The 25,638-nt window shown below is 30.3% G+C and overlaps 2 protein-coding genes and 1 long non-coding RNA gene across 8 annotated transcripts in view; 2 read left to right on the top strand and 1 right to left on the bottom strand.

Annotated features, from left to right (window-relative positions):
* Positions 1-25,638, bottom strand: part of LOC114332531 (choline-phosphate cytidylyltransferase A) — a 178,166-nt gene that overhangs the window by 127,353 nt on the left and 25,175 nt on the right. The window lies entirely within an intron of this gene.
* Positions 14,290-16,071, top strand: LOC126879710 (uncharacterized). 3 transcript variants are annotated; one of them, XM_050642906.1, is made up of 3 exons: positions 14,290-14,679; positions 14,745-14,849; positions 14,906-16,071. In XM_050642906.1, the coding sequence occupies exon 3, from the start codon at positions 14,966-14,968 to the stop codon at positions 15,566-15,568; it is 603 nt and encodes a 200-aa protein (XP_050498863.1). In that variant the 5' UTR covers positions 14,290-14,679; positions 14,745-14,849; positions 14,906-14,965; the 3' UTR covers positions 15,569-16,071. The 3 variants fall into 3 exon arrangements, with proteins under 3 accessions (XP_050498863.1, XP_050498864.1, XP_050498865.1); XM_050642907.1 differs by having other exon boundaries at positions 14,745-16,071; XM_050642908.1 differs by having other exon boundaries at positions 14,290-14,849.
* Positions 16,102-20,820, top strand: LOC126879711 (uncharacterized). The gene is made up of 2 exons (XR_007696217.1): positions 16,102-16,527; positions 16,819-20,820. It is a non-coding gene; the product is annotated as an uncharacterized LOC126879711 (long non-coding RNA).

Below are 25,638 nucleotides of genomic sequence, written 5' to 3'. Positions count from 1 at the left end.
TATTCAGTGAACGCCATATTGAAGTTTTTTATACGGTTTATGAGTTTGTTACTCTCAAATTTGTTTAAAATACTTAACTTTTTGGTTATAGACGAAAAAAGCGAAAATTTACCGTTTTTTGATCTTCATTTGTTTATAACTATGTATATCATCAAAATCGGCTGCAGGAAACATATAGGTTATTATTATAGATGACCATATTACTCGAAAAATTTGGTTTCAGCCTGGAGGGGGATGTGTCACCAACACGATATTTTTTTTCCTTATTTCTCTGAACTAATATTATTATACATTTTAAAGTAGATGACTTTAAAACGATTTTGTCAATATTTTTGAGGTGATACTTTAAAAATATTTTTAAATAAACAAAGCCACTCTTATTGACGAGGTTAAACAATTATCTTTTTTTATGGAACACCCTGCATATTTTTACATTTTTGGATTCCCCTCGATGATTTCTTTCTTGAAATATAAGGATTTGCAATGTTATACGAGGTAGTTTAAAAGAGAATTACGATTTTTGTAGTAATGTAGTAGTAGATCCGACAGACACTTTGTCGGATCCACAAAGTGCAAATCTTGACTCATCAATAAAAAGAATATTAGCCCAGTCGTTAATATCCCAATGGACATGTCCTGGTGCAAAACTTAAACGTGCCTCGTTAACATAGGCCAGGGTAATAAGACAAAAATATACCCTGTTCGTGACACTCGAGCAGCCAGGGTACTGAAGCGTTTTTTCGACAAGTAATACCTATAGGAACAAATTGTAACTATTTCCTGCGTAGCATCTGGCGGCCATTTTTATTTATAAACAATTAAGTGTCAAAAAATGGCATTTTTCCCTTTTTTTTCAAATCAATGGAAAACAGTGAAACTTGTGATTTTTTTAGTACAAATATATTTGAGATTATGGAAAAAGCTATAACATGACATATTACAAAGTTTGATATACTCATTTATTGTTAATAAAATTGCGAAAAAAGGTCTGATTTGCAAAAAAAATATTTTCGCAATAACTGTTGTAAAAATTAGTGTACAGGTTTGAAATTTTTGTCAAATGAGCGTTCTTTGGTGCTTAATATGTGATAAAAATTTCAAAGCGATTCATTCAATTGTTTAAATTTTATTCGAATTGTTTATCTCAGAGAGCATTTTTTTTTGCAATAACATAAGTCAGAAAAAAATGACGTTAGAACCATTCCACAGGTGTCAAATGGAAGAACATGAGCTATGTTTTCAACTTGGTTTAAAAAAAGCGAATAAAAAATGCATTTATTAGTAATAAATAATTACGCAAAAGTATCGTAAATCTTTCCTTATAAACTTTTTGGATAACTTTCTCCAAAAAAAAAAATAACTTGTTTACCCTGTTTTAAGTGCACAACTACCAAGTAATGTTATTTATATCATAATTGATAAACAATTGTAAAATATATATAATTTCTTATATAACAAAATAAAAAGTTTATAAGGAAAGATTTACGGTACTTTTGCATAATTATTTATTACTAATAAATGCATTTTTTATTCGCTTTTTTTAAACCAAGTTGAAAATATAGCTCATGCTCTTTCATTTGACACCTGTGGAATGGTTCTAACGTCATTTTTTTCTGACTTATGTTATTGCAAAAAAAAATGCTCTCTGGGATAAACAATTTGAATAAAATTTAAACAATTGAATGAATCGCTTTGAAATTTTTATCACATATTAAGCACTAAAAAATCCTTATATGATAAAAATTTCAAAGCTGTACACTAATTTTTACAATATGTAGTTATTGCGAAATTAATTTTTTTTGCAATTCCGACCTATTTTCGCAATTATATTAACAATAAATGAGTATATCAAACTTTGTAATACGTCATTTTAAAGCTTTTTCCATACTCTCAAAGATATTTGTACTAAAAAAAACATAAGTTTCACTGTTTTCCATTGATTTGAAAAAAAGGGAAAAATGCCATTTTTTGACACTTAATTGTTTATAAATAAAAATGGCCGCCAGATCCTACGCAGGAAATAGTTACAATTTGCTCTTATAGGTATTACCTGTCGAAAAAACGCTTCAGTACCCTGGCTGCTCGAGTGTCATGGGAAAAACCTTATTACCCTGGACTAACAGTGGGGCAGTAGCAGGCATATTGGCTCTGATTCCAAATTCCATTAATCTAACCAAATTGTCCAAATTGGCACTTATTCGAGCACTACGGGCTGTGGAAAGATCATTTCGCAGTTGTCTAGCTGTAACATGATGTGTACGCAAAGTCTGCAGATGTAAATAACGTTCATCTGCAGGGTTCGTGCACCTGGGTCAATCCAAGCCAAGTGGTCCAAAGGTGGTTGCTTGACTATTTTTAATATTTTTTATTTTTCTACCTTTTAAACTTCAGTCTATAGAGAGTACAAAATTGCATTAATTTTATTTAAAAAAAAAATTAGTTTGCCGATGACGGCCATTTTTGTTAAAGCGTGTCAATCATTTTCACGGAAAACATGGCTTCGCTCTTTAGCCAATATTTTTTATGAGGTTTGTCCTACAACAATAAATAAAAAACCAAACTTTTTAGAAAAGTATGCTCTAAAAAAACAGCCTTTACCATTATTTAATTTCAAACTACCCTTAAGGCCTTAAATGAACCTCAAAGTTTGAATAGGTAAACTGATAAAATTCCATTTTCATTCTATTATATTTTAAGGAAATGCCGAAATAGGTCCATTTTAATTTTTATTATATTGCAACTTTTTGGGATATATTTCATACTACGTGACGTCATCTATCAGAGCGTGATGATGTAATCGATGATTTTTTTAAATGGGAATAGGGTCTTGTGGCAACTAAAAATACATTATAAGGCCTTAAATGAACCTCAAAGTTTGAATAGGTAAACTGATAAAATTCCATTTTCATTCTATTATATTTTAAGGAAATGCCGAAATAGGTCCATTTTAATTTTTATTATATTGCAACTTTTTGGGATATATTTCATACTACGTGACGTCATCTATCAGAGCGTGATGATGTAATCGATGATTTTTTTAAATGGGAATAGGGTCTTGTGGCAACTAAAAATACATTATACTGCTATCAGAAAATAGAAAAAATGTTTATTTCACAAATAAACATTTCTTTTCGCTTAAATTAAATCACAAACAGCCACTTACCTCTTGACAGTTTGAACATTTAATTTAAGCGAAAAGCAATGTTTATTTGCCAAATAATATTTTTTTTTCTATTTTATGACAGCAACAAAATGTATTTTGAGTTAAATTAAATTACATACATTCTACTTTTTGAGTCAATTAATTTAATTCAAAAAATATTTTTTGGCCACCCTGTATAAATAATTATATTATTGTTTATACTACTGAACTCGGAATTGAACACTCTTTCAAATGAGATAACACACGACCCCTATTACCAATAAAACAATAATCGATTACGTCATCACGCCCAGATGGATGACGTCACTGACGATGACACGTCATGGAGACGTACGAAATATATATAAAAAAATTGTAATTTGAAAATAAAATAACTGGAATTCTGTACTCTCTATGGACTGAAGTTTAAGAGGTAGAAAAATAAAAAATATTAAAAATAGTCAAGCAACCAACTTAATTTATATTGGACCACTTGGCATGGGTTGACCCACCTGGGATGTCCTGAAACTGGTCTTCTTGTGTATCCTTTACTTTTCTATACCTTTTAAAGCTCTTGAAACGCTGGATTGGTAGATTCCCAGAACATGAGCAAGATATTGCTGCGATCGTCCATCTCTAATTAACCTACAATTTGGGCTGCTGACGTTATATTACTCATTTTTTGTACGAACGCACCTCATTGAAAACTCAAGCAGGCATAGTGCACAGATCAAATTCTGGAACATAAAAATGTCCAAAATAAATATTCTCCTTTAACAATGTTTTGTTTACTGTTTGTTTTTTAGGTAAAGACCCGCTTCAATTTGAAATGCTATGGGTTTGTAGACTCCTAAAAGATACAATACACGAGTATTATAACATTCTGCTAAAAATTAATAGTTATTTAACCAACAAGAGTATTAGTCCAGAAACCGAAGCTTTTCACCTCGCAATTTTTACAGAATAGATCGATTTGCTTGATTATTTCATTCATAGGAGATTCTGACCAATAGAAATCTACAGAAATCTAAATTAAATTGATAATTTTTGATAATTTCCCGTCGTCGAGTATATTACGTCAGATACCCTTCGTTGCTATGAAAAAATACATTCAGTGACATTAATGACAATTAATGTTTTAAAAATTATAAAAGTGATGACTTTCAACCGTAAAATATTTATAACTGTGTGTTTAATTGTACTAATTTGTACTTACATAAATAAATTACAATAAAATTTTGGTTTTTAACAGTTTTATTCATGAAATAATCGCAACAAATTACACTCGATCTCTAAAATTAATATAGAATTTTTGCCCTCGTGACACTTTGACATGTCACTCGCCTTTGGCTCGTGAAATTAAAAACTGTCAAAGTGTCACTCGGGAAAAATTCAATAATTTTAGAGCTTTTGTGCAATTACTACTGAAAATTTGAGAATAAGTAGTGGATAGTCCAAGGATCAAAATCTATATGACTCCGAAAGGCGCTTTTACCATGGGGGTGGTTGCCACCTTATCTCGGGGGTGGAAATTTTTTATTAAATTTTGACCGCAAAAGTTAATAAAAACGTTCATTCTAAGCATATTCACTCTATAAAATTAATTAATTAATTAATTAATTTCATTCTATAAAATTAATAGTTTCCGATTTATTCGCTATCGAAAGCGTTAGTTTTATATCGAAAAAAAAATCAATGTTTTTCGATATATACTCATTTACCATTCACTCAATTTTTGCCGTAGAAAAAATTTTTTTAAACCAACTTCTTAGGAATTAAATAACCTACAATTTCATATTAAAACATTTTTTTTTGTATATCTGATGCTAATTCTGAAGAAAATTATATTTTTATCAAACAACAAAAAGTCGTTATTCGCTTTTAACTCAAGTTTTTTTAAAAATTAATAATTTTAAGCCAGTCAAATTTCTAGAATCTATTAATATTACATAAATAAAGAAGACTGAATAAGGCCAATGACTAAAAACACTGGTAACTTATATCATTGTGAGTCCAATTATTGGATTTCTCCATTTTTTTTTTCAAAAAAGTATATTGATTTTTTAAGCGCAACTTTTTTATTTTTTATCTTAGAAAATTTGGTTAAAACGAATTTTGTTGATTTTTACAAGATCCATAAGGCTATTAATATTAAATTCTTTTTAAAACCTCAGTCGCAAAAAGAGGTGACTTTGAAAGGGTTAGTAAAGGTGGTTTTTGCTTGTTATTACAAGTTTTAATTGTCAATAGCTCACTCAATTTTTGCCGCAGAATTTTACAAACCAAGTTCTTGGGAACTAAATAAGCTAGAATTTCATATTGAAACATTTTTTCATATCTCTGATGCTAATCTTTCTATTCTGAAGAAAAGGGCATTTTTTACCAAACTACAAAAATTCGTTATTCGCTTTTAACTCCATTTTTTTTAAACTGATCTTTCTAAGCCGGTCAAGTTTCTAGAACCTATTAATAATACACAAATAAAGAAAGCCAAATAAGGTCAATGACTAGTTTTAATTAAGGTGGTGATTAGGAGGTTATATCCTATCACTTTTTCGCTGAAAAAAATAAGGACTGGCATTGCTTTCATTATAAGTCACTTAATTTTTGAGCTAGAGACTTGTATTTCTGAAGATAGACATTTTTAAATACTTTAAATTAGATTCAACAACTTATCCTCGAAAAATGCATAGTTTGTCCGTTTTTTGACTTTGAAACTATAATATATATATATATATATATATATATATATATATATATATATATATATATATATATATATATTTTTTGTACAAATATTTTCGACCGTACTGTGTTAAATAGTGATTTTTTGAATAACGGCAATTCGGTCAGATGAAATAAAACTCTATTTGTTCTAGGTCTCAATATTTCGTCACTATTTGGTGACTTCTTCAGGAGAAAACTGTAAATTTATTAAGATTAGATATGGACAAAAATCAAAACATTTCATTACTTACAACTATAAGAGTGATAATTTAAATTCGTTTAACATATTATATTGAATATTCAATATAATATGTTAAACGAATTTAAATTATCACTCTTATAGTTGTAAGTAATGAAATGTTTTGATTTTTGTCCATATCTAATCTTAATAAATTTACAGTTTTCTCCTGAAGAAGTCACCAAATAGTGACGAAATATTGAGACCTAGAACAAATAGAGTTTTATTTCATCTGACCGAATTGCCGTTATTCAAAAAAAAAAAAAATCACTATATATATATATATATATATATATTATACAATATTTAGCATTTGACGAAGAATAGCTATTTGACGAAGAAATAAAGTATAACTGGATTACTATTGGTCTTAAAAAAATTTTTAAAAAACCGTTTTGTTCATTTTTTCAAAAGGTACATTTTTGTTAATTAAAGTTGTTTTGATAAAACGAAAAATTTTTGAGTTATTAGCAGAAAACTGATTAAAAACATTGATTTTTTCGATATAAAACTAACATTTTCGATAGCGAATAAATCTAAAACTATTAATTTTATCAAAAAAATGTAAAACGTTTTTTGCTTAGAATGAATTTTTGACCAACTTGTGCGATCAAAATATAATAAAAAATTTCCACCCCCCGAGATAGGGTGGCAACCAACCCCATGGTAAAAGCGCATTTCGTCATCATATAGATTTTGATCCTTGGACTATCCACTACTTATCCTCAAATTTTCAAGCAAATCGATCCATTCTGTAAAAATTGCGAGGTTTTGTCCTATTTTTAGCTTCATTACTTGGACTATATTAATACGGGCGATTAACAATTGAGATATTTAACGCGTGAGCGGCGCGAGCGCGTTAATGTTCGAGATTGTTAATCGCCATTTTAATTCACGAGTTCGTTACAAAACTTTTTCGTCAACCGTACTTTTCAGAAATAAAGATATATCCATCTTTTAATTTTTCAAATACACAGAATTTTAAACAATAAAGTAAATAATGACATACAATGACAGATAATACTAACAGCGGCTACTTGATTTTAAATTTTTTAGTGGAAATATAAATAGGTATATGTTTGGTTGCCTACACCACAGGTCACTGCCAATCACAGAGCGTTTAATTAATTTATGCAAGCAATGTATATTGTGTTGCCTATAATGAAATCGTTCATTAATAGAAAATCATTCATTAATAGGGGTCATTAATCAATGATTTTGGGGGTGTTAAAATTGATCATAAATGGACGGTCGACGGAAAAAATTTTTTTTAAACTTTTATTCTGTTTAAAAATTATGCGATATAAGTGAGATCACTTTTATTGATTTTTAAGATCACTTTTTGTGATTAGTGTATGTATTTGTATAAATATTGATGTTTATACAAATATTCTGACAACTGTCAGATTTAACTAAAATGTCATGCAATTATTTGTGACGTGACATTCTTAAAATCCTTTACGGCGTCAAAATTAATGACGCACTGAAAAAAGGGTTTGGGATGAACTGTAATTCACCGCCGGATACACTTCCTTTCATTTATTCCTGAATCTTGAGTGACTCCCGAGTGACAATGTTGACAGTTTTGACGGAAATTATGTCAAATTGTCAGGAGTGCAATAAAAATCGGTAATTTTTAAGAGCTCGTGTAATTCGGTAAGATTACTTCATGAATAGAACTGTATTTTAAAATAATTTTAACTAATATTTTATTGATATCTCCGGCTAGATATTTGTTAAACATGCTCATGGTGTTCTCTTTGACAAGATATAAAACATTAATTGTCATTAAATGTCACTGAATGTTTATTTTTGCATAGCAACGAAGGGCGTCCGACTTGCTACCTACTTGACGACAGGAACTTATCAACAAAAATATCAACATTAATAACACAAGATAGTGAGAATAAATTGAAAATAATGTGACAGTTTTTCGAAATCTTGTTGCCAGCAATAGAGACGAGTGCTCGCAGGGTTCGAGTGACTATTGCCGAATGACAACAAGTTTGAGAAACAAACTGGAGCATTATTTTCTTATTTATTCTTACTATCGTGTGATATTCGAAATACTCTTTTTTAATACTCACATACAAAATTCAAGTCTTTGTAAATAAACATTCAGAACTAAAAGTTTTTTTGATTCATTTTCTTAAATGAGACAGTTATCAAAACTAGAAAAGTCGCTGTTCGTTGTCATTAATAGAAACAAAATACTTTCAATTTATTCTTAGTATAATAATTTAAGTAGATTATTCCTATTATAATAATAATCTGATTCTACAGAATTAAACACGTGATGAAAATCTTACTAGACGATTGGAAATTAAAATCATTAAAAAATAATCGCTGAAATTTCTATTTTTGTAGGTTTCTATTGGTCACAATCTCTATGAATGAAATAATCACTAAACCATGACTGTTTGCATCAATATTAATAACTGAAATCAATATAAATTAGACAAGGCGGAAACGGCGGGTTCGTTGAGAAAAATATTCCCATGAGATATTTTTGCATAAGCACATTCGTGAGACATCCCAGAATAAGGTTCAAGAAGTCGCCCACGTGAAAAGTGGGCCAATTTTTTTTATCAATTTTTTTAATCAAATTGCAAAAATCAATATTTTTGACCCGGACTAATTTTTTTTAGGTTTTTTGGACCATTCTGGACAAAAAAGGTCTCTTATAATTTTTCTCTAAAGTTGACCTTTTTCGAGTTATAAGCAATTTAAAATTTGAAAAACGCGAAAATGGCCATTTTTAAGACTTAATAACTCGGTTAAAAATTATTATTATGAAAGTCAGAAACTGACTAAATCAAAGTTTAAAGTCGCCGCTACATGATCCTGAAGAAATCTGTGTCATTAATTTACTACTAAGCTGTTATTTTTAATTAATAACAATGAGCGGTTAGATTGTATTGACGCAAAACTGTAAATGTGAGTGCGAGTAAGATGCACAATTGGACTGCTATAATGGCTTCTCTCTCGCACTCAGCATTTACAGCCGCCGCACACGTGCATGGCGCTTATTATTATTACTTAAAAATAACAGCTTAGTAATAAAGTAATGACAAAAATTTCTTCAGGATCTTGTAGGGGGGCTTTAAACTTTGATTTAGTCATATTATTGACTTTCATAATAATAACTTTTAACCGAGTTATTAAGCCTTGAAAATCGCCATTTTTCGTTTTCTTCAATTTTAAATTGCTTATAAGTCGAAAACGATCAACTTTAGAGAAAAATTATAAGAGACCTTTTTTGTCCAGAATGGTCCAAAAAATTAAAGAAAAAATTGTTCGGGCCAAAAATATTGATTTTTGCAATTTGATTAAAAAAATTGGCCCACTTTTCACGCGGGCGACTTCTTGAACCTTATTCTGGGATGTCTCACGAATGTAATTATGCAAAAAAATCTCATGGGAATATTTTTCCCTTCGAACCCGCCGTTTTCGCCTTGTCTAAATACCACTTCCAATATATATCGGACTGCAGGATTAAAAAATTTAAACTAAATTCAGAGGTTAAAAACCTAACCTAACTGTAAAATAAATAAAAAATCAGATCTGCAATTGTGAATATCCTTAGTCAGATAAATTTTCGAGCCATATGTTTAAAAGTTCAAATCAATGATAAGAAATTATTATAATTAAGATATACAAAATTATTTTTATTGGCTACTTAATAATTAATTGGATATTTAAAAAGAAAAATGCCAATCATTCATCATTTCCACATCAAAACACTTGCCAGCTTAACAATTAATAAATCACAACAAAAAATAATAATAGAATCAGATCATTATGGCATATACCTACGATGCCAACAATAATATTACCCTGTGCTGCCGATAATACAATGCTTTATCTACAACTTGTAGGTATATTTAAATATTTTTCAGATATTAAAATTTGGATATGATATCAAAAAACATTCATACGCAGAAAAAAATTATGATTTATAAATGAATTTTAATTATGATCTGAATTTCATTTTTTATGTTTGATACTTATTTTAACAATTATTACTACAGTATATTTTTAACATACAATGTGAGGCAAATGTATGGAAATTTTAATAGGGATTGTGTAATACGACCGATCTTCATAATATGGTAATTTACGATATTAACAGATCTTTCGTTTTTTTTATAATATAAAACAACTTCATTTTTCACCCATTGATTATCCTCTTTATTTTACTATATCTAGATTACCAAATAGTACATTGAATCACGGTTTTTTGCTTCAAATTTTAAAGAACCGCTTGGATTGACATGAAATTTGGCATACACATAGGGAACATGTTAAAGAAGAAAAGTGATGTGGTGCCGATTAGTGCTTTTGCCCTGGAGGTGAAATTCACCCCTTCTCGGGGCTGAAAAAATATACGTTCAAAATAAATCCGGAAATCGATAAACTTACTAATTGTAAGCAACTTTTGTTCTATACTATCACTAAGTTAATACTTTTTGAGTTATTTGCGAGAAAATAATAATATATATGTCCATTTTTCAACAAAAAAACACGATTTTAATGGAGGTTTTTTGCAAATAACTCAAAAAACAAGCATTTTATATAAAAAAACATTCTTAGTGAAAATATAGCTTCAAAAAAGTAAAAAAAAAATGTAAATGTATAAACTCTCTAGCTACCCAGTAGAAGCAAAGTTGTAGCTAATGAAAAATAGGTTCATATCCGTAAAATTTCAAAGCAAATATTTCAACGTGAAATAACCAAAAAAGGAGGGGAAAATTCATTACAACTTTTTAAAGTGTTTAAAAAATATGTATTATTGTTTTTTAAAAAAGTTTCTAGCACCAAAAGTAAGCAAGTTACGCTCAAAAGAAAATTGGTTCCTTTTTTTGGTTACAAGAACTCGGGAAAATCACCCCCTAATGAGTATCTTAAGTCAAATTAATCGTTACCGCTTCACAAGTTACTTTACTTATGTATTATTTATATGATCTGTAAGTTTCATCCATTCAGAGGGCTTATTTTTGAAAAAAATTTATTTTAAAGTAAATTTTTTTACTTTTAATTTTGAAAAATTTTTTACCGACATGTTCTACGTGTCGGACTTATTAAAATGACCAGTTGGTGATAAATACCAGTCTGATTTTTGCATGAGAGTTTAAAGAAAGGGTAACAAATCAATTGGAAGTTCTGTCCGACTAGACACCGTTAAGCTATTAACAAATTTTCAGCTTGCTATTAATCAACTTTTTTTTTAGTACGCGGGATCCAGACCTAAATATTTAACCGTCAGCGAACGGACTATAAGTGATTTTGGATATTTTGGTATTTCATTACTCAAAATTAGTGACATCATTATTTATCAATCGACACAAAGTGACACGAAGAGTCCAATTGCTTGATATTTAGTATCTCTTTCACTTTCTCTGGTACCAAGTTGATCGTATAGTAGATTTGTACAGCTTCTGCCTTTGCTTTAGCTTTTACAATAACTACTTTCTATTGTTACTCTCGTTTTGAAGATGTGCGTCTGGCCTATTTTCTTACACCTTTTTATATAATTTTCCCTTCTTGTTTATTTTTTCTTGGAGTTTGTTTGACCGTCATCAGATCTATTTAAACTTTTTTCCTTGCGTTTTTCTAAGTATTTTAATAGTAGGGTCTCTAATACTACTGGGCATATTCCTCTAGTTTGTATTAGGACTTCTTTCATGCCCCAGAACATTTTTTCTATTTTTGCCTTCAATAGACCTTCTTTCTATCTTTTATTATCCTAGCACTTGTGAAAGAACTATAGAAAAAAAGTTGCTTAGAATTAGTCAGTTTATCCAATTACGGACTTATTTTGAACGTATATTTTTTCACCCTCGAGGAGTGAAACTCACCCCCAGGGCAACAGTGCACATCGGCACAATATCACTTTTTTTCTTTAACATGTTAGCTAAGTGTATGCCAAATTCCATGTCAATCCAAGCTGTTCTTTAAAATCAGGAGGTTTTGCAATATTTTACTGTGAATGAATGGACTACAATGTAAAGGGATGGGTACGTAGTTTCGGCTCCAATGCTATTTAAATGGGATTCATTTTTTACAAATCCTGAGAAAACTATTAGCATTTTTGAAAAATTAAAACGCAGAATGAAAGATTACGTTCTTATCGAGGGCCGAAAGACTCTGAAAACTTCTGTAATGTTTATTTTACTAAGTTACAGGGGTGAAAAACCAAGAGAAAATGTAGTGTGATTTTTAATTTCAAATATCTCGTTTTACTTTTTATTTAATTCTAAGGGAATGAAACTTTTTATTTATTCTAAGGGACTTTCGGCCCTCGATAATAATTTAGTCTTTCATTCTGCGTTTAAATTTTTTAAACATACACTTGCGATCATAAAAAGCGGGTCACTCGATGAATTATTCAAGTTAGATGTCTCGAATTTTCTAAACCTGTTGTCCGATTTGAGTGATTTTTTAGTATGTTATAGCCTTATTCTTTAACAACATCGCTATAATAATATTGTTGCTAGACAGGTAAATTGTCATTGTATACCTGGTGTAACAAGCATACTGTGTTTATTCCTCAAAGTTCGAAACACCCCGTGGAATGTTTTAGCATAGATAAAATATTGAAATTAAAACTCGATTGTAGCCTTAGGCTTTCTTAACATTTTCTTTTTTGATTTATTTGTTTATGTTGGATAATAAAAAAGTTAGGCACCTTAACAACTAACCATGTTATTCATCAATACAGGGTGTTTCTAAATAAGTGCGACAAACTTTAAGGGGCAATTCTGCATGAAAAAATAATGACCGTTTGCTTTATAAACGTATGACCGCAAATTCTTCGGTTTCGAGATACGGGATGTTGAATTTTTTCTTACAACTGACGATTTATTTATTGCTCTAAAAGCGGTTAAGATATGCAAATGAAATTTGGTAGATGTTAAGAGGTAGTTATGGCGCATTTTTTGATATACAATTAAGAATTGTATATTCACCATTGTCGTGCATACGGGATGTATCTAAAATGTTTATACCCGTATGCACGCAAATGGTGAATATAGAATTATTAATTGTATGTCAAAAAATCCACAATAACTGCCTCTTAAAACCTACCAAATTTCATTTGCATATCTCTATTGGTTTTAGAGCAATAAATAAATCGTCAGTTTGTAAGAAAAATTTCAACATCCCGTATCTCGGAAACGAAGCATTTGCGGACATATGTTTATAAAGTAAACTGTCATTATTTTTTCATACATAATTAGCTCTTAAAGTTTGTCGCACTTGTTTAGAAACACCCTGTATTGATGAAGAACATGGCTAGTTATTAACGTGCTTAACTTTTTTATTATCCAACATAAAAAAATAAATTAAAAAAGAAAATGTTAAGAGAGCCTAAGGCTACAATTGAGTTTTAATTTCAATATTTTATCTATGCTAAAACGTTCCACAGGGTTCTCCGAACTTTTAGGAATAAACACAGTATGATTGTTACACCCGGTATATAATGACAATTTACCGGTCTAGCAATATTATTATTACAGCGATATTGCTAAAGAATAAGGCTATAACGTACTAAAAAATCACTCAAATCGGACAACAGGTTTAGAAAATTCGAGACATCTAACTTGAATAACTCATCGAGTGACCCGCTTTTTATGATCGCGAGTGTATTTATTAGTTTTTTCAGGGTTTGAAAAAAATGCATGTCCGTGGTGATATTTTCCAAATCGAACATTCGCTGTCTTTGTCATGTCATACAACTATGGAGACCTGTTTGTAGGTCTCCATACATCATACAACAACGCACTGAGTCGAATACAAGTAGTGTTGCCAGGTGTCCCGATTTTCAGGGGTCTGGGGACGCGTACCGATTTGTACCTGATCGGGACACTAAATGTCCCGATTTTCACCAAGGAAAACCAATTGGACCGCGTTATGCATAACTCGACTAAGCGCCAAATTCAAGTTTTTTGGAATAATGCTGCCATCTATCAAGTAATGACGTTACCTATTTGGGAAAAAATCACCAAAGCCTAGAAATCTGTATTTTGGAAAATATTTTACTTTTAGCTAAACGCCAAATCGACTAAATGTCTGTAAACATTTGACAATACCCGACTAAGTGACTTAGATTTAGCATAATAACACTATGCGACATAATATTGGCGCTTGGTCGCCTTATGCAAAAACGGAAATCAGCGGGATTTTGGCAGCATTGTTTCCGTCTTGTTAATTTGTTAATTCAGTTCAGTCTGTTGAGCAATATAAAAAGTGTCGCGTTATATTTTTTATAAAAGTTGTGTTTAAAAGTGTAAAAAAGCGTGTAAATATGTTGCAGAGGACTGCTCTAATTTTAAACCGTGCTCGAGAAATAACAAACGAGGAGAAGGTAAGTTATTTTGTATTGTAAAAATTACCAGACATTATTTTTGAGGTGTAAATTAAAAACTTAAATTTTTACAGTAGTTTTGTTTATCTTTATTTACTTTATTTATAGGAAGAAGGTATTCGGCAAGAAACAAGTTCGCTTCAGACTTATACCAACTTAGAACCGTTACAGGAAGTTGATTTTAACTCAGCAACAGATATTAGTGAGGTATGTTATTATAAGTTTTAATGTTTAACTAAGTTTTGTTAATTTTTACTTATTGTTATTTATAGAAAGAAAGTACTCATACAGCAGCTGTTTCCCCAAAGACTTACAGCGATTTACAAACGGTTCGGGAAGTGGAATTTAATCTAAAATTACCAGACATAATTTATGAGGTATAAAAAACCAAATAAATAGCAGATTTCTAAATTTTTATTTACTTTATTTGTAGGAAGGAAGTAATTCGGATGGATATTCAAACAAGGAAAATGAAATAGGTGACGTAAGAGTAATGGATGATAATCAAAATCAAGAAGAAGACCGACAGTCGGGTCGGAAAGAATATCGTCAAGATTTAAATTTTGTCAACAGAGATATTAATGAAGATAACAATATAGTAGAGATGGAGCAATCCGATAAAGGAGAAAATGATGGGGAAAAGAATGGCGTAAAATCTAAAGAAAAAAAATATCAGGGCCGTCCAAAAAAAGGGAGAAAGAGAAAGTTCCCTAGTCAGAATAGAGAAATCCGCAAAAAACACTGCATTCAAAATAAATCATACTTTACACAAAAAGGAGAAATGAAACTAAAAAAAGAGTTTCGTCAGTATTTGTGCAAATGCGACTGTCTATCGAAAGTTGGCATTGAAAATGCTAAACAAGAATACGACAAATTTTATGAAGTAAGTTCGCATGATGCTCAACGTGCCTTAATTTGCGCCATGGTTCAAGAAGGTCCAATAAAAAGAAAAAGAAAACAAAATTCTACTAAAAAAATGCACTCCAGGGTGTACAATATTAATGGCCACGTAGTTTGCAAAACATTTCTGTTGCAAACCCTAAGAATTTCGAGTGCAAAAGTGGATAATGCCTTAAAATCAAAAAAAAAAGGATAGAAGGAGTTAAAGACTTAAGAGGAAGAGCAGGCGGAAAAAATAAAATATCAGAAGAACGATTGCAAGAAATATTAGAACATATTGAACAATTTCCAAAATATAAGTCTCATTATGCAAGGGAAAAAACAAGTTCAATGTACTTACGAGCAGACACTACATTGCCCATTATGTACGATTTGTACAAGCAGCAAGTTAATAATTCACCTGTGTCGTTTTCGAAGTACAAAAACGTTTTTTTACCTCATTTTAATTTCAGAAGAAAACCACTGAAAAAAGACACTTGTAACCTTTGTGACAAATTAGAAATTCTAATAAACAACAGCGCCACAGAAGAACAAGTTAAATATAAAACTGAGAGAGATAACCACATCGATTCCGCTGAAGAAGCAAGACAAGCTTTAAATGCAGACAGAAAGCGTGCAAAATTTGACGAACAACTTGAAGTATTGTGTTTTGATATGGAAAAAACACTGCCTCTTCCCCGTATACCTACAAATGTAGTTTTTTACAAACGCCAACTTTGGCTTTGTAACGTTACAAACGTCACATCTTTGATATTTTATTTTTAAAGAATTATTTTACCATATTTCCTTTAATATTTCATTAATAATTATCTTCTTCTAATTGGTTTACCCATTTTCCCCTTTAAAAATCGGTTGGCGCTCTCTTTTATTACCTTCTTTTATTATCTTCTATTTAATATATCTCTTTCATTTAAATCATCATACTGAACATACCTCGTATATTCATACTCTCCAAATATCTGTATTTTCAATACGGAACATGCCGCTACTTCATAGTACTTGGTTGTCATTTTAAACGTCGTTTTCAATGACAGTGTCACTTCATCGACTTGACCCCCTACTCCCTGACATACACTGGAAGGGAAAAATTAATCCTTAAAAAGGCATGTAATTCGAAAAATAAATCATTTCTATTTCATCAAATCATCTCTTGGGGTAAGGATAACATTATATTGTGATTATATTTCTCCGTCTAACAGTTTTTCTAATTGTTTTTTATCTAACCTAACTTCCAATGTCAGACCATGTGTTCTGATATTTTAGTTTCAAATATAATTATCTTTTAATTTACATGTATGCACGTTTAGTAATCAGAATTTTAACTATTCTCATCTAAATTTCATTTGATTTATTCTTGTCATCTGCTACTCTTTCTGACGATTAGAACGGCAGATGGCACACGTTGGTTTTTCTTCTTGATGATTGATATGTGTCTCTATTTTATAGTTTTTTGGAAAGAAACCACTTTTCTCCCTCCGGGAGTTTCAACAACCCTCAAATCGCCGGCGATACAACAACGAGGACCATGTCATCAGGGCTGCAACCACATAACCAAGACTGCAACGACCATCATCCGTATGCCTGGTGGAATACAACACCTACAACCCCAGAGCCCGTTGCAGAACCAGCAGCAGTACCATACGACATCAAGAAGATACCATCAGCTACCAAAAGCCATAAGTATAATCCAGAATTGTTAGTTTTTGGCAAGAATTTAAATACATTTTTTGTTAATGCAATTTACTAAGTCATTTTATTTATTATATCTTTATGAACAATAAACATGATTAGTTAAAAACTATGTTTTGTTTGCTTCCATTCCAATTTTCAGAGTTCATTCTAAGGTTAGGACAAGACGAACACACACCTGAGTGACTGAGCTAAGCTAAGGGTGTAACGATGGCTATCTTGGTTAGTTGAGGTAATATTTTCGAATATTTTTTTTCGTTACACTGGCGCACCAACGCACTTGTCTTATCCGAAGAATCGAGCTGTGAATGTGTGGTTTGGTAGCAGACAACAAGCATTAATAAATACTATTTTCATATATTTCATTTTTATATTCAATTTTTGCAGTAAATCTATATATTATTATCTATTTTGGTACTTTTTGACTACCTTTTTGACTAATTTTTATATATTTTCACATGTTATGGGTCAAAAAGTATTACCACTTTCAATAATTTAATTATATATTTCAGCATAATTGATTTAAAATACATTTACAGTTGCAAATATTGGTATATTTAACATTTGGAACTTTTTCCCTATTTTTTTTTAGCTAATTTTTATGTTAGAACCTTGATAGTAATGTCCACATGGCATTTTTTTCTGTTTTTTCAATTTAACCAGTTTTTTTGGTAGTTCTTCTTTAATTACTTTCTTATTTTATTGTAACTTTCCAAAACCCAAGAGAATTTTTCCATTTATTGTCATATTTTCTGTACTTTTTATACGTACTATTTCTTCTACGTTCTTTTTATAGGTACTTCTGTGTACTCTAAAGTGCATTTAAATCTTGTTTTATTACTTATTTTCAATTACTTTTTACTTATTCTTATTTTTCCTAGTTGTTTTCATATATTTATTACCAATTTTGTACAACTACCAAAAATTTTGTTGTTTCCGTCGAACTTTCTGTTCGGATGGTATATACTACTTTACTTGTATAGTAAAGACTAGGACAATTTTCAAGTTCTTTTCTTTCATTGAGGTATTTTATTCTTATTCTTCTTCTTTACGTATTCAGAATATTAATTTAAATCATTCTTCTTCTTCTTGTGTTGAATCTCAAACAAATTTTTGTTCGTAAAGCATGATATTTTACATTTTTCAATTTTTTGCATTATTGCACTTATATTAATTATGATAAACATTATATTTAACATCTTTTTTATTTAACAATGCCCTATTTATCTATATATTATTGTTTTATTATTTTATTTTGGGTGTTGTACTGATTTTTGATACAGATTAGCATGAAAGCCTCATCCGGCACTTATAAGTTGTGTATGGCTTATATATAGCTGCATAGACACCTAGTGTTTTTTTTTCCTAGGGTACATATAAGTTATCCATAGGGTTGGGCCAGATCTATTGAGTCTGAGTTCCGTTTTTTTGGTCTTAATGACTGTTGATATACAGTTTAATGCTGTATATTATTTTTAGGATGATGTCTTTTATAAATTTTTTCTTTTGGAGTTCAAACAATTCTATGCATATCTACTTTTAGAAATCTGGTGTAGAATTGTGGCGCTTTGAAGTATGGTTGTAGTTTAGCTACTAGCATTTGTTATTTTCCATCTTTGCAAATCATATTTATGCATTTTTATACATATATTTTGTTCTTTAGTGTAGATCCCTGGTATGCATTTGATGGAAGTAGCATTTGCATTATGTATCATTATCTCTCTCTATTTATTAACTTATTGGTTAAGTCTTTTATGACTAGTTTTATGCAGTTTTTTCAAACCCTTTGGTGTAGAACTTTGTCTTATTTGGCTTTCCATATAGTTAGTACTTATTTTTTTTAATGGTTTATCTATAGTTGCACTTGCATTTCTTTTTATCATATTATACTTATGTTATCTTTATCTACTTATATGCTTTTACTCACCTTATCATATTGATTATTATATTATTACCTTACTTTAGGTACTTGTTATCCGAGTACTTGTTATTTTGTTCGAGATTCAGTTGTTGTTAGTAGCTCCAATAGCTATTTATTTATTTTATATAGGATGTGATATCCCTTATATTTACTTAAATTTGGTTATAATATGCCTTTTATTTTATATAAATACCAGAATATTTGCAATGCAATTCATTTTTAATATGTCTACATTATTTGACTATGGTTACTTACTTACTTTTGGATTATTAGTTAAATTTGATTATTACTTACACTTTATACGATAAGTCTTTATAATTTTGAATTAATTTCATACTTTTTTAAAGTACATTTATTTTTTTTACCCAGAGATAGATATTCTCTGATGTCATTTATTTATAATAAATATTTTATAGTGTGATGAATGCTACAATTCATTGGGTAATATTTTTATTTTCCCCAGAGTAACATCTGAAAATTATTTTGGTACTTTAAAATTTTTTATGATTAATAATTTATATTAACTATATACATTGACTTAATGATTACTTTATTATCAGTATTTATTTTTGATTTGTTTTGAACGATTACTACTGCATATATTTATTTCTGGTTAGAACTTTGATTTCTTGTTTTCCTTGAGAAAAATTTCTCACCTGTGTTCGAAATTTTTCTGATGAGTGGAGGGAGTGTGTAACATTCCTGTTTTCTTTGAGAAAAATTTCTCACTTGTTCAAAATTTTTCTGATGGGTGAGAGGAGTGTGTAATGTTACAAACGTCACATCTTTGATATTTTATTTTTAAAGAATTATTTTACCATATTTCCTTTAATATTTCATTAATAATTATCTTCTTCTAATTGGTTTACCCATTTTCCCCTTTAAAAATCGGTTGGCGCTCTCTTTTATTACCTTCTTTTATTATCTTCTATTTAATATATCTCTTTCATTTAAATCATCATACTGAACATACCTCGTATATTCATACTCTCCAAATATCTGTATTTTCAATACGGAACATGCCGCTACTTCATAGTACTTGGTTGTCATTTTAAACGTCGTTTTCAATGACAGTGTCACTTCATCGACTTGACCCCCTACTCCCTGACATACACTGGAAGGGAAAAATTAATCCTTAAAAAGGCATGTAATTCGAAAAATAAATCATTTCTATTTCATCAAATCATCTCTTGGGGTAAGGATAACATTATATTGTGATTATATTTCTCCGTCTAACAGTTTTTCTAATTGTTTTTTATCTAACCTAACTTCCAATGTCAGACCATGTGTTCTGATATTTTAGTTTCAAATATAATTATCTTTTAATTTACATGTATGCACGTTTAGTAATCAGAATTTTAACTATTCTCATCTAAATTTCATTTGATTTATTCTTGTCATCTGCTACTCTTTCTGACGATTAGAACGGCAGATGGCACACGTTGGTTTTTCTTCTTGATGATTGATATGTGTCTCTATTTTATAGTTTTTTGGAAAGAAACCACTTTTCTCCCTCCGGGAGTTTCAACAACCCTCAAATCGCCGGCGATACAACAACGAGGACCATGTCATCAGGGCTGCAACCACATAACCAAGACTGCAACGACCAACATCCGTAGGCCTGGTGGAATACAACACCTACAACCCCAGAGCCCGTTGCAGAACCAGCAGCAGTACCATACGACATCAAGAAGATACCATCAGCTACCAAAAGCCATAAGTATAATCCAGAATTGTTAGTTTTTGGCAAGAATTTAAATACATTTGTTAATGCAATTTACTAAGTCATTTTATTTATTATATCTTTATGAACAATAAACATGATTAGTTAAAAACTATGTTTTGTTTGCTTCCATTCCAATTTTCAGAGTTCATTCTAAGGTTAGGACAAGACGAACACACACCTGAGTGACTGAGCTAAGCTAAGGGTGTAACGATGGCTATCTTGGTTAGTTGAGGTAATATTTTCGAATATTGTTTCAATTAGCTGGGTAGTCCATCGCCTTTTTCGTTTCAGCTTTATAATCTAGGTATACATACAGCTAAACATAATAAAGGCCATTGTTATGTGTGGTTAGAAGGCGAAGCCGGCAGAGGGGCCCAAGAAGTTGGCTCTTGTTTATTTAGACATGTGTTGAAAGCTAGAGATATGGAGGCATGTAAACATTTAATTTTGTGGTCGGACAGCTGTGGAGGGCAGAACCGAAACATTAAAATAGTTTTGATGTTAAATGCCATTTTTGATGTGCATCCTTTACTGGAAAGAATCACTTTACGTTTCCTTACATCTGGCCATAGTTTTTTGCCAAATGATACAGATTTTGGTGACATTGAATGCGCCTTAAAATTCCAACAAAGAATGTATTCACCGGTAGACTACATGAATGTAATGAGTTCGTGCCGAAAAAAAAATCCTCTAATCGTTCACAAAATGAAGAAGGAACACTTTTTCGGTACTTGTAATTTGGAAAAAAGAGTCGTCAATAGAAAAGTGGATATCTTTAATAATAAAATTAATTGGCTTAAATTCAAAGAGATTGAACTCAGAAAAGAATGCCGCGAAAAACTTTTTGTTAAATATTCTTTCCACGAAGAAGCTCATGAGATAAGTCTACAAAAGAAACGAGGAAGACCATCATCAGAACTTTATCAAAATTTTAAAGAATCACTTGTGCTGCTATGGCCAGATGGGAAGCCAATACCAGATAAAAAACTTGAGGATCTAAAATTTTTGCTTAGCCTTATTCCAAAAGATGCCAAAGAGTTTTACAAAAAATTGACTGGTGATCCAAATATGGAAGATGATATAGATGGGTTAAATGGACCTCTTGATTTTGATCTTGAAGATGATGAACTTTAGTAAGGTCTTATACCAATTTTGTTTTTATATCAGACTACAGTTTTATAAGATAGTAACTATCTTATGATACAACACTGTTGTTACGTTTAGTTTTACAATGTAGTTTTGTCATAAAACAATAAAAATATTCTATAAACCACATGTTTTAATTCGCATAAACCTCCCAAGCGACAGTTTTGTTTAGTAAACGACTTATGCAAATTATTAAAATGTTAATAACGAAAAAAGCAATACGCGACCAAACGCCATTTTTGTCTATATCAGCAAAAATATAATTTTAAAACTTTAAATAATAATACAACAAAATTCATTTTACCGTTTTTAAAAATATATCTAAAAATCAAATTTTTAAAATGTTAAATAGATTTTTCAGAACGCCATAAACTTAAATTCATTTTTCTCAAAAAGGTAAAAGTGGCGCTTGGTCGAGTTATGCATAACGCGGTCCAATTTTAGGAGGACTTGCAGTGAATTTTATAACTAGGTATGTTATAAAAAACAAGGCACTCCTAAAAGCGGAAAAATCGAATGAAAAATATAATTTTAATAAAAAATAAATAATTTACTTAATCTACGATTTTTTTTTGTAATTTCGTCTGATTATTATTATTATGTAGGATTAAATACAGATTATAGAAACACCTTGTAATCCAGTAAATGAACGGGAAATACGGCGATACCGTGTAATTTTCAGGATCAACTCCGAATTACATGAAAATTTGGACGGCTTGTGCCGTTGGTTGCTTTTACTCGGTGGGTAACAGTTATCCCTAGTTGGGGGTGAAAAAACGCGCGTTTAAAATAAGTCCGGATATGGATAAATTGACTAATTCTAAGCAATTTTATTTCTATAAAATTTTAACCTAGTAAATACTTTTCGAGTAATTTACGATTGAAAATGTTTATTTTTCGACAAAAAAATCACATTTTTATGCTATTTTCACAAATAACTCAAAAAGTAAGTATTTGATCGAAAAAAATATTCTTAGCAAAAATGTAGCATGATATAAAAAAAATGAAAAAAATAATTGTGAACTCGTAAAGTCTATAGACCCAGCAAAAACAAAGTTGTAGCTCATGAAAAATACGTTCTTATTCGTCAAATTCCAAATCAAATATTTCAACGTGAAATAACCAAGAAATGAAGCACTTTTCGGGAAAATCCAATTAAAACTTTTTTAATAAAGCTTTATTTTTATGTTTTAAAAAAGTTTCTAGCAACAAAACTAAGCGAGTTATGCTCAAAATCAAGTTGACTCCTTTTTTTTTGGTAAAAAAATCCTGAAAATCTCCCCCTACTTAGCACCCCAAATGAAATTAATCTTTACCGCTTTACAAACAATTTACTTTACCTATGTATTTTTTACATGAAAGAGCCTGAACGAGTCACTAATCACGAGTGTAAGCAAAATATGAACAGCCATATTTTAACCAATTTTTGTCTTACAGAAAAACAAAATGAATCTATCATATTTATAAAAGCAAAACCTACCTACTTTTTACTCCTTGAGATTTTTAGTACAGTAGAGCGTCGATTATCCAAACTAATTGGGGGACATGGGTGTTCGGACATATTTATCTACAAGTGAATAAAAACCATATTTACATACCTACATATTTATTTATATCTTGATAATGACAAATAGCAATTGAACAAAAAAGTGCAGTCTTTGCAACAACATATGTTTGGATACAATATTGAAGAAAATTCAAGATATTTTAAGCGTTAATTACCAACGCTTGCTTGGTACTCGAGTGTGGGGCGCGGGAGTCGGGAGTTCGGATAACCGGTCGTTCGGTTGATCGACGTTCGGATAATCGACGCTCTACTGTATTCCTAATACTTTTTAAGTTATTTTGAAATAAGGGCATTTTTCAATATTTTAGGAAAATTTTTTTTACTATAAAACCAATTTTTTTAAACTAAGCACTCCCAACCGGTAAACCTTACAGATCGTATAAACATATAAAGTAAATGATAAAGCGGTAACGATTAATTTTATTTACGGTGCTATTCTACATTCATAATCAAGATACAGTAGAAGTAAACAAACCGAGACACGTTGACTGTTACAAGGAGCACTCCTGAATCATGATTTACAATGTATAAAATTTGTAAATCATCATAATATGTGATTTACAATGTATACACATTTTAAATCATGATTCAGAAGTGTCCCTTGTAAGAGTTAACGTGTCTCGGTTTGTTTACTTCTACTGCATCTTGAGTGTGAATGTAGAGTAAATAGGGGGAGATTTTTACGATTTTGTTTACCAAAAAAGGAGCCAACTTTATTTTGAGTGTAACTCACTTAGTTTTAATGCTAGAGGCTTTTATATAAAACAAAATTAAAGATTCATTTAAAGACTTTAAAAAATTTTAATAGGGTTTGCCCGAAAATTGCTTCATTTTTTGGTTATTTCAAGTTGAAAAATTCGATTCGGAAATTTGACGAATAAGAACTTATTTTTGATGAGCTACTTTACTTTTACTGGTTTTATAGACTTTCTGAATATAAATTTTTTTTTGCTTTTTTAAAAGCTACATTTTTGCTAAGAATATTTTTTTCGATAAAATTACTCGAAAAGTATTGACTTATTTTTAAAATTATATAGAACAAAATTTCTTTAGAGTCAGTCAGTTGATCCATTTTGGGACTTACTTTAAACGCGCGTTTTTTTACTCTCGAGAATTGGTAACTGTAACTGTCACCCCCCAAGTAAAAGCAACCAACGGTACAAGTTCAACTTTGAAGTATACAGTAGGTAGATCCTAAAACCAGCTTTTCATGCAATTCGGAGTTGACTCTGAAAATTACACTCCAAAACGGTCATTTACTGGGTTATTGTTGTTTATTTGTACCGATCTACAACCCTGAATCTCGATTTGTTTCTGCTTATGTACCGATTAAAACCAAATCGGACCTGGCAACACTATATACAAGACAGTGACAATTTTAAATATTTGACATGGCATCGGGAATATTTTGAGTTGTTCATTAAATAATATTGATAGTGTATTTGATGAATAATTGATTTTTAAGACGTGAACTTAATAAAAAGTTATTTATTATTTATGGAAGATCCAAGCAGGGAATACAGCAGGATATATTGTGTGATCCAAGTATTTTGTTGTTAAAGATGTTCAAAATTGTAAGCGTTCCATAGTAACAATATATTATTAAAAAATCACTGTATCACTTTTCCTCTTTTCTCGATTGAGTATTAGTTTTTGTTGTACAGTATATAAATTATTACAATCACTGAATACATAGTTAGTGAAAAAATTATCATATTAATTAACTGAATTCAAACAGAACAAGAACATTCATTTAAAGTTAATGATGACATTATTATTTGTCAAGTAATGTTTACATATCCATACCAGTGAGAATTTTACTACACGTAATTTGCCGTGTAAAGGCAGAAAAAGTAAGGATAGCCGTAAAATATTTGCGCCCATGCCCTTAATCTAATTTTCATAAACGAATATACACTCACCGGCATAAAATTCAGCCACCCAAAATGTTTGACTAAGTTATTATTTGTACTCCGATTTTCAAGATTCTTGCATCATCTTGTAGGTACATGTATAGGGCTTTTCATCGATTGTCATTTGTTTCGAGCTTCTGTCATGTGTCACATAATATTAATATATCTACGTCATACGTTATTGGTATTGCCAATGATACAAACCAAAGACATATGACGTAGATATATTAATATTATGTGACACATGACAGAAGCTCGAAACAAATGACAATCGATGAAAAGCCCTATTGATGTCGTTTGTTAT

The sequence above is a fragment of the Diabrotica virgifera genome, chromosome 2 (assembly GCF_917563875.1).
Source record: "Diabrotica virgifera virgifera chromosome 2, PGI_DIABVI_V3a".
NCBI lineage: Eukaryota > Metazoa > Arthropoda > Insecta > Coleoptera > Chrysomelidae > Diabrotica > Diabrotica virgifera.
The sequence above is the reverse complement of the archived record's forward strand: the minus strand, read 5'-3'. Positions and strand labels throughout refer to the sequence as shown.